Source organism: Synchytrium microbalum, assembly GCF_006535985.1.
Source record: "Synchytrium microbalum strain JEL517 chromosome Unknown SmJEL517_scf0013, whole genome shotgun sequence".
Classification (NCBI taxonomy): Eukaryota; Fungi; Chytridiomycota; class Chytridiomycetes; order Synchytriales; family Synchytriaceae; genus Synchytrium; species Synchytrium microbalum.
Genome location: NW_022158362.1, coordinates 517,691 through 528,495, shown reverse-complemented (window position 1 = coordinate 528,495; position 10,805 = coordinate 517,691). Strand labels below are relative to the sequence as shown.

Here is a 10,805-nt window from a genome sequence, read left to right as displayed (position 1 = left end):
TCTCGTAATATACGTCTTCGCTCAAAATACAAAAAAAAGTCCTCGAAAAATAAAATGCAGGGGTTGAACACCTGCGCTTCCGTCAGTCAAGGCGAGTCGAGTTAGTTAAGGTCCAGTCGAGTCGAGTGGAGTATCTGCTAGTCCAGTCGAGTCGAGTGAACTTCGCCAAGTCGAGGCGTGTTGAGTCACGATTGATGAACGACTGGAAGCCTGCCATATATTATCACTTAGGGTTACCAAGTTGCAAAACCCCCCCCCCCCCCCCCCCATAAAATTGTAGATCACATTTCATAATATATAGTCTTCGCTCATTTTATCACGTATTATTACGCGAATCTACATCCAACAGTCCCTGTTCGTGTCTCAACTCGTTGGGCATCATCAAGTGGCACCTTCACGGTTTAAGATTCGTTCTCCAGCAGCGTCTTAATTCAATGCCAATTTTCCAAAGCCTCTGATATAACAGATCCTTGATTCCTCTTTTCGCATTCAAAATTGTTCTTGAAGGTGCTCTCATCGTTCAGACAATCGAGTCTGGTTGATTAGATGAAACCTCAGTTTGGAATTCGTTTGGTATTCCACGATCAAGTGCCAATCGTCAGCACGTTTTCGATTCAAATGATTCGTAACTTGATTTCAAGTTCGATTTCTCGCAATGGTGCAGTATGTCATCATTCATAGATTGGCTGGACTGGTTTTTTTGGTGTGGTGGTGCCGTGACAGATTGTGGCAGGGCATTGTTGCTGGACCGTGTGAGTATTTGACGAAGCGGGTGTACTAGATGCTGAAGCCTAACATCAAACGAATGATTCTTGAGTTGAAATAGAGAAGGATACAACATATCGGAATTTCACAAGCAAGGAAATGCAGTTACATACCGTCGATATCACCAGTCCATGATTCAGACATGTTTGACCAACCGGATTGATTCATGGAGGTACCAAACGCAAATAGTCGAAGGAACTTGTCTGGTTCCTTTAGCTGATCTTTCGAAGTTTCAGTCATGTATCAAATGTAAGATTGTGTCAAACCGACATTGAAACCATTGACACTAGCATAATTGTTTCCGACATTTAGTTGTATTTCCACCCAAGTGCAAAGGGAATAGATGCAGTATATCGGACTGTTTCATTGACGCCTAGATCAGAGAACGAAAGGAAGGACAAGTCAGGTTTTTTTCAATGGGATTTCGAGAGATGAAATTGTTGAATGGCAGTAAGTACAGGATAATCCTACCACTAACACATGCTCCCATTGCAGCGACTCCGGTAGTGTTCTTCCTCTCGCCAAACACCCTTCAGCTACAAGTTTGCTTTGACTCGTCAAAAGCAGTCGCTGCTGATCTTGGATCTCATCTAAATCACATTACTCGTCACACTTCCACCACACAAGTCAATAGAAACAACTAATGGACAAGCCTACTGAAGACGGACCTGGGTTTGCTGATGGCCCCAATGATACTCTCCAATCTCAAACTGCGAATCTCAAGTAAAGTAACATCAGATCGTAATCAAAACGTGATTAACCTCACATCTGCTGCATTTGTAGACTCACATTACGGATCATCCAAGATGCACTATACTGCAATGTTGCCAAGAGTCTCGATCATGTTTGCGCCCTGTATCCTCCTCTCGTCGTGAAACTGGTCATTACCAACCATCATGAAATCGAAGATCTCTCGTGCGTTGCGACTTCCCTTTGTGATGGTTGTCTTGCTTTCTTTCTTGATGAATATTTTGACGACCTTCTCTGAAGTCCATCCTCCATTATTAGATATGGATTGCCTGGTATGTCAACGCACTGTTGTTCCAAAACTTCTGGCCTTCCAACCCCTTTTTGAAACTTGACACACAGGTGTATATGTCTGTGCAGTCTATTGTCTTGACAAGGATGGGAAGGTCCGATTGGGCAATGGAAGCAAGCCAAAGAAAGGAGAGCTCTTTCTTGCTGGAGATACTGTTCGATCAATGACGTATGTCGATCCAGAAACTGCTGATGAGAATATGCCAGAGGTAAATACGTGTGATATCATTGAAGTCATCGTAGTTGACAAGTTCTTGTCGAGAGCTGGCCTTGGATCCACTTGAAAAACACTGATTTCCGATCTTCTCACAATCTGACTTTTAAATACAAGGGCTTGTACTTTATATTTCACGAATTGGGACTGATGAAGGAAGGCGAGTACAGGTTGGAGCTCGAGTTGTGGCAGCTTTTTGACAATGGGTATGGAGGATGGTTGGCATAGCAAACTTTCCCAAAAGAAACAAAACACGAAAACAAATGAAGTTTAACTCAAAAAGGGATCGTCACAATGGAAGATTGGTTACATCCTTGCAATGTGATCGTGGATTTACAGTCTTGTCACGAAAGGAGCCCATACACTATGATCCGTCAGCGATTGACTTGTCCTTGATTCGTATGGGTCTGTTGCCAAATGGTGATGGTGATTCAGCAGAGAGGGAAGGATAGCTAGTATTAACATGTTTCAGACAGTTCCAATACGGTGTTTTTCCTTTATAGTATAGCTTTAGTATTCTAGTTTAGTTTTGTTGTTATTTTTTCGATAATCTCCTCCATTGAACTTTCAATGTATCAGATAGCATAGTACATGAACATAAAAGTGGCATTACAATGAACTTATTCATCTACGAACTCACCCATTTTTGCGTTTACCGACCTCAACCAAACCCCACCAATACGCAAATCAGCTCCACTCGGTCCAGTGTACAGAGCAAGAAGAGAAATAGTGTGGTAATTGATTTCTAGAGTAATTACAATTGTTCATTAGTAAATGTGGAGGCAATTAACAACATTCATTGGCATGACACAAAAAAAACTACCCATCGTCCCAAATTTCAATCACGCACTCTCTCCAAAGAAACTCACGGGACCCGTCTTCTAGAACTCGCATGTATCAAGTGATCACTATTCTCATCGAATCAAGTCATCTCTGGCTATTGGTTGGTCTTTGTGACTAACATCAATCCAAACTTTCAACTTCGAAACAACACGGACCAAGCTGATTGACAGTCATATTACAGGCACCGTATTGATCACATACCTCATTCTGGAGTCATGAATTTCAAGTAAGGATCAATAGAAAAGGCTTCAAAAAAGCATGTGATTGGAGTCACTGACCGACCTCCTCCAAAAACCCAGAATATCATTAAGAATCGTCCAGTCTGCAACACACTGTAATGTAGCTTACGAGAGAACATCCCCGATCCTTCCTCCTCTTGTACTCAAACTAGGCATTATTCGCAGCGGTGATCAAAAAGAAGACCTCTCGTGCGTCTGTTGCCATGACTTTGTTTTATGAGTTCCAAGTCTCTTTCTCTGACTACTGCCTCGATTTAGATTGGGGCTTCCAGGCATCTATGTCTGCGCGGTCTATTGCCTTGACAAGGATGGTCTAGAACGGTTGGACAGTGATGACATTGAAGCAGAAGACCTCTTTCTTGCCGGAGATACTGTACGATCAATGACGTACATTGATGGAGAAAGTGCTGATGAGAACATGCCAGAGGTATGTCCAGCAACACCACTCCATTCGTTTTGCTTTCCAATTCTCTCCGTGGTTTAAAACTTTAACACATAGGGCCTTTACTTCATTTTTCACGACTTGCTTCTCATGAAGGAAGGAGAATGTATTTTTGAGCTCGAATTGTGGGAATTAGATCATGATTCGTATGAACCACAATGTTGTTTGGTATATCAACATCAGAAAATCTTAACATCTTACGACAAAGGCACCATCACAAAAGGAATCGTCACAAAGGAAGATTGATTACATCTCTCCAATGTCCCGACGTTTTTACAGTCTTGTCACAAAAGGAAGCCACTCATTACGAAAGAACGGCCATCGATTTATCCTTGATTCGAATGGGTCTCTTGCCATATGTTCCTTCAGTCGACGAGAAGAAAGGGTAGATAGCAACGAAAAAAAACCAATAGCTCTGTATCCTAGTTTAGTTTTGGTTGTTAATTTTTTCCATTCACATATGTTATATAACATACACTTGCCTTTCAATACAAATTGATGATGACCGTCCCACATTTTCGGATCAGGAGCGTTCGGTTGGCAGACACCAGATCTCTCTTGGGTTTGACATTTTTGTTTCACGGTTGTTTGATACTTGATCCGTCCGTAATTTTGCTGACACTTGAGGTTCCATTTAGAAATTGTTTGCCAGGCACCTACGTATGTGTGATCTATTGTCTTGACAAGGATGGTAAAGTGCGATTGGATGACGGTGATGACGAAACACCAGGTTGGGAACAGTTTCTTGCTGGAGATACTGTTCGCTCAATGACGTGTGTTGATGGAGACCAGGCTGACGAACATGTGCCAGAGGTAAGACCATAGATCAACAATTGTCACTGGGTTGGAATCATTGTCTGAACTTGACAACCTCCGCCCAACGACAGGGACTGTATTTCATATTTTCTGCATTGAGGCTGCTCAGGGAAGGAGCATACAAGTTTCAACTAGAGTTATGGGAGTTGGATCATTATGCGTGAGTAGGAGACTCGACTCTTTGTCAAACGACACAATGTCTCAACACCGTTTACGAAAGGGATCGTAACGACAAGACACATCACGAAGAAAGATTGATTGAAACTCTCCAATGTGTCTCGGTGTTTACAGTTTTGTCACAAAAGGAAGTCATTCGTTACAAAAGTACAGCCATTGATTTGTCGTTGATTCGAATGGGTCTCTTGCTAGTTGACCCGCTTCAAAAAGAAGCATAGCGGGGCTCCATAAGAAAAGACCATAACGACCTGAAGTCCAAGCAGCAAAAACAGCCATAGTATGTGTGAGACGCTTTCAAGCTTAATCTCCTCCATTAAAAATTCAACTATAATGGACTGTATCAATGTAAAATAAAATTGCAAACAATGATGAAATTACCCTGCTCTTCTTGTGCAGCCTGCTCACTTCACCTGAATTGTCAGACGTAATCTCCCTACTTTTTTCCTCTATTATCTGTCACCATCAAGATATTCAACTCCAACACACATCTTGGTAAGACGAATGGCCTTCAATTGTGCTTCTATTGATGGTGAGTGAATATTGCGGCAAACGAATTGATGAAACAGAATACAACAAAAATAGACGGGCAAGTCCTCGAGCCACGTAAATGGTCTAAAAATCACGTGAATATTATTATAATATTATGATGTGTTCTTTTGGTGAATCAACGAAGACCATTCCTCTTCTTGACTCAGTTTGTGACTCACCCTTACAAACCCAATTTCCATCACTCTGCAAGACAGTAGTATTAAAAGACTTTCATTAATCAAATAAGGCATTCTCGAAGCATGCATTTCAAGTAAGATAACTTCCCCAGAACCTTCCAAACTTCCGTGTTCTTGTGTTTTTGCAGTAACAACATCTGCTCGTTCGAATTATAGCTTATCATTACGAATAATCCAAGCTCCGATATATTGCAACCTCTCAAAAGATGAAAGGAGTTCGTTGTGGCCTCCACTTCTTATCAGACTATGCATTCAGAACAAGGATCACAAAGAAGATCTATCGTGCGGCACTTTCATTTACTTGCTTCCTTGTAAATGGCGTTCTGATTCATTTTTATTGTGTTGACTTCACTTAGATTGGGAATTCCTGGCGTTTATGTGTGCGTCGCATACTGTCTTGACAAGGATGGTAAAGGACGCTTAGATGATGACGATGGTAGTGTAGCACTAAAACGACATGAATTTCTTGCTGGAGATACAGTTCGATCAGTGACTTATGTTGATGAAGAAGCTGCTGACGAGAATGTCTCAGAGGTAAGATCAACATATTCCTTGTCATGTCCCTGTCCAAACTCCTTTCTTTGACCAATCAGGGATTATACTTTCTATTCCACGACTTGCGTATGATGAAAGAAGGACAGTACAAGTTGGAGCTCGAGTTGTGGGAATTAGATCATGATGGGTATTGCTTGTTTCGTTGTGTTTGTGTCATTCCGAATCAAAAACAAGGACTGAAATGACCAAGCCCACCAACATCCAACCAAAAGGAGTCGTCATGAGAAGAATCGTCACAAAGGAAGGTTGATCACAGCTCTCCAATGTCCTGTTTTGACGGTCTTGTCACAAAGGGAAGCCGCCCATTACAAACGCACTGCCATTGATGCATCGTTGATTCGAATGGGTCTGTTGCCATATGTTACGCCAGTAGAAGACAAAGAAGAATAAAGTCGGTGAGGCAGCTTTGAATTGGGTTGGTTGTTTCAAAAAACGCTAAGGATTAAAAAACGTTTAGGGTTTCTGTAATCTTTGTACTCTGATGATTCAATGCATAACACACCTGCATACAATACATTCAAATACATAATGAATATCGCTCTACATGAGCCAGCTTGGTCACATTGACATAAACATCATTGAGACAAAAACAATTTCAAGCGTCCATTACGTGGAGACAGTCAAGCGGGTTCAACTACACCTTGCTATGCTTTCATTACCTAGCAGCCGAATAAAAAAGATGGACATTTGGGGTAAACTTTCCTAAGTGTGCTTCTGGTGGTGTGTAGTTAATATTGCGGCAAGAAACAACTGTGTCAAAACAAGAGCTAGTCTCACTATCAAAGGAAGACAACACGTAAACCATGATTCGAAAAGCAATGGATGAAACATTTGAAAGTAACTCCTCGCCCTTTCTTCGAATCAAAGAGTCAACTCTCGGATTTTTAACTCGATGTGACTCAACCTTATCTAGGCTCTTCAACAGCTCCCAAAACCTGCAAACTGAGTGATCGACGTAAAAAAGACCATCCATAATCACCTGAGGCATTCGGAAAGCATGCTCCTCAAGTAAGAAGCAACTACACCCACGTTTCAAAACGCCTTCGCTGTTTCGGTGCACCGCATCTAACACCCCACCAAACAGCTTCTCCTTACAAATCTTGCAGGGTGCAAAATGCTGCTACGTATCGAGTGAAACAAAGACATGTTCATTGTATCCTCCTCTTGTCGTAAAACTGGGAATTCGTCGCGACGATGATCCAGACGAAGATCTGTCGTGAGTCACGTCATGAACTTTTGGCCAACTTCCTGAGTGCGAAGGGCAATTCTTCTCATAATATTTACTTTTCAATAGATCCGGGCTTCCAGGTGTCTACATATGCATAGTCTATTGTCTGGACAAGGAGGGCACACTACGATTGGATGATGATGGCAGTGAAGCGCGACAAGAAGGCATCTTTCTTGCCGGAGATACAGTTCGATCCGTCACGTATGTTGATGGAGAAACTGCGGATGAGAATGTGCCAGAGGTAACTTGCACATGTTACCAAGCATGGTTTCAACAAAGAAGTGCCAAGACCAAACATCACCCTCTCCTTAACAGGGCTTGTATTTCATATTCAACGAATTGCATCTGATGAAGGAAGGACAGTACAAGTTGGAGCTCGAGTTATGGCAGCTGGATCATGATGTGTAAGTTTACAATTTTGTGATTCTTGTCCAAACCCTCGAGACCAACCAACCTCATTTCACGAAGACAGGGGCCGCCACGAAAGGCATCGTCACAAAGGAAAGATACTTGCAACTGTACAATGTCCTGAAGCCTTGAGGGTCTTGTCACAACACGAAGCCACCGATTACCAAAGAACAGCCATTGATGCATCGTTGATTCGGATGGGTCTCTCGGCCTACATTGCTTCAGAAGAGTAGGTAAGCCACTTTCACACAGAGATCTTGATTGGAACTGTGCACTAAACAATTAATCTAGTTAGCATTGGTGCAAGCATTTCTATAATCTCACAACATTCTCAATCCATGTGTAAGATATGTACCTCAAATAAAAATCCAATAACGATAAAAAACGTGTCTATTCCTTCGTCTAAGCGACCGATATCGCCAACGCCTCCAAATGTGCTATCCAACATCCAACTTTTTTTTTTAGACTCGTGTAAATTTCAACTCAGCGAAAGAAAAGAAATCAAGCTCAGAAATCACGTAGTGTAATAGAAAATGTTAAGAAGCAGATTCATAGCAAGCAGAGGCTTACAGGCCCTCAAGCAGACTCCCATCCTCGGCACTCGATCGATTGCATCGCTGCCGAACTTGACCAAAACATCTCTGAAGTCAAATCCACTAGCAACAGGCCATATAAACCACCCGACTTTCCCGGCATTCGCATGTAATCCATCCGCATCATTGAATTATGGTGTCTCTGGTTGTCAATCTAGTCCCCTGTCAACACAAACTGCAACATTGGCTACTTCAACGACTGAATCTTCCACCGGTGCGTCAGGTGCTGAATCCAGTGCGGATTCCATGTCGGATGAAGCTAGTGATGATCGTAATCATCGGTCGCCTGATGGGGAAAAGGGGGGTACTGCTGGTGCTCCAGCTGCAAGGAAATTTTCAGACATAACAGCATTGACGCCAACAACTCTGGAAGCTCTGAATCGCCACTTTAAATATAGTCAGATGACGCTGGTACAGGATCGTGTACTGTCCATGATACCGACTGAACAAGATCTACTAGTCAGAGCAAAGACTGGAACTGGAAAGACATTGGCCTTCCTCATCGCTGCTTTGGAATCACTGCAGCAGCATCCAGATCCGGAATTTAGGAAGAATTTACAGGCTGGTCGTGGTATATCGTGTATAGTATTATCGCCTACGAGAGAACTGGCTCTACAGATTGGTAGAGAGGCTGAAAAGTTGCTCAAGACGACTAGGTTTCGAGTTCATACTATGGTTGGAGGAAACAAAAAGTCGGAGCAGCTGCGAGAGTTTGATAGAACTCGAGCAGACTTTGTAGTAGGTACTCCCGGTCGTTTATTGGACTTGTTGACTTCTGAACGTTCATTCAAGAATGCTGCGCAGTATATGAAGATTGTAAGTGCCATGTGTTTGGTCATGTCCTCAACGATAGTTTTTCTGACTCAGACGTTCGTTGAACGCTTAGCTCATTCTGGATGAAGCAGACACGCTACTGGAAATGGGTTTCGCAGAGGAAATCAAAGACATCTTACGAAACTTGCCTAAAGAACGACAATCCCTCTTGTTCTCAGCCACACTGAGTCCAGCAATCCGTGGAATAGCTCGTGAAGTTTTGAAACCAGATGGTAAATTTGTAGATACCGTATCAGCCGACGACATTGCCACACACCTAAAAATCAAACAATCAGCATTGGTTGCTCCCTACTCGCTCCATCTCACAACCCTATATCACACAATCATAAAACAGCAAGCAATCAATCCCAATGCTAAAATCATGGTATTCTGCTCATCCACGAAATTCACTGAATACATGACATCTGTATTCAGAGTCCTCCTCAATCATCATACGGACGTCCTCGAACTACATTCCAAACTAACCATGAACGCACGTACCCGAATCGCTGCTCGATTCCGTAACTCGTCAGCTGCTTCCATACTCTTCACATCCGATGTATCTGCTCGTGGTGTTGACTATCCTGGAGTAACACTGGTAGTGCAGATGGGACAACCTAGTACTTTAGATCAGTACATTCATCGTATTGGACGTACTGCTCGAGCTGGAAAGGACGGTGAAGCTGTCATGATATTGAGTCCTTACGAACGTGGATTTATCCGCGATTTGCATGATTTGCCTGTTGAAGTTGTTGATGTGAAGGCTGCAGACTTGGCTGAACATGATCATATTCAGGGTAAACTAGGATTGTTCTTTGAACGATTGTCGAGTGATACTATAGCTGATTGTTACAGGTCTTACTTGTCATACTGTAAGTTATGTGATTCGAGCAAAACAAACCTCGTATTGTATCATCTGCACAATCGTGTCTCTAACGATTTTTCCAATTATAGATCGACCATTATTCAAAAGTATTGGTCTAGAAACACTAGTCAGAGCATCTCAAGAGTTTGGACGAGGAGTATTAGGAGCAAAGAGCGATTCCGATCTAGCTCTGGATTCAAGCATGGTGACCAAGCTAGGATTGACTCGAGTTAGAGGCCTTGTCATCCGTGAAACACCTAGAAGACGAAACGACTACGACTCTGAATCACGAGGATATGGAGATCGAGACTTTGGATCAGACCGTAATGATAATAGTCGTTTCGGCGGTAGCGGTAGCTCTAGATCTGGATTACTTGAACGTGGTAGGAATAGTGGATTTGATAATAGTGGTGGATTTAATAGGGGAGGACGGATGCAAGAATTGTTAAAGGATACTGAACTCTCTTCCAGTGCATCAAATCCACGAGGTGCTGGTGCTCCACCTAGTAGTGTAGACAAGGATGTTGCGTTTTTGGGTAACTTGGCTGATGTATTGGACGAAGAACGAATACAACCACGTTACAACTCAGGTAAACCCAACAAGTATGGTGGAGGTGAGGGCTTCAATCGATCCGGTTCTAGTCGTAGCAGTAGTGGTAGTCGAGGTAGTGGTGGTAGTAGGAGCTGGGAATCTAGAGGCAGACGACCAAGTGATTCTGGATTGTCATCGTGGAATGGAGACTCGTCTCGCAAAAAGTACAAGATGTAATATATTTGATTTTAGCATATTTGGTAGAACAATAGATTTAAAAACCCACGTCCTATGATTCTGGGCTCGACTTTGTTTGAGATGTTGTCAGTGTCTATGGGCACAATTGGACATGGCGAGTACATCCGCCACCTTTTTTTTCTTCGCCCAACAGCCTTTTGAGGCATTTTTGAGGGAGAAGATCAAACCCAAGGACTCCAATTCAAACGCTTAGAAAGTTGAACATGATTAGTAACCAAAAGAAAATCAATATTATTAAGGCAACGAATATTGTTTTTTACACAAGGGAGTAGGAACAGGATTTCAATCAGTAGA

At 42.5% G+C, this 10,805-nt stretch overlaps 1 protein-coding gene across 1 annotated transcript; it reads left to right on the top strand.

Moving 5' to 3' along the window:
• Positions 1–7,983: 7,983 nt before the first annotated feature.
• SmJEL517_g02927 (uncharacterized protein) lies at positions 7,984–10,490 on the top strand (the record flags this gene model as incomplete). Its single annotated transcript, XM_031168855.1, has 3 exons — positions 7,984–8,859; positions 8,930–9,728; positions 9,811–10,490. The coding sequence occupies 3 exons, from the start codon at positions 7,984–7,986 to the stop codon at positions 10,488–10,490; spliced, it is 2,355 nt and encodes a 784-aa protein (XP_031025249.1).
• Between the last annotated feature and the right edge of the window lie 315 nt (positions 10,491–10,805).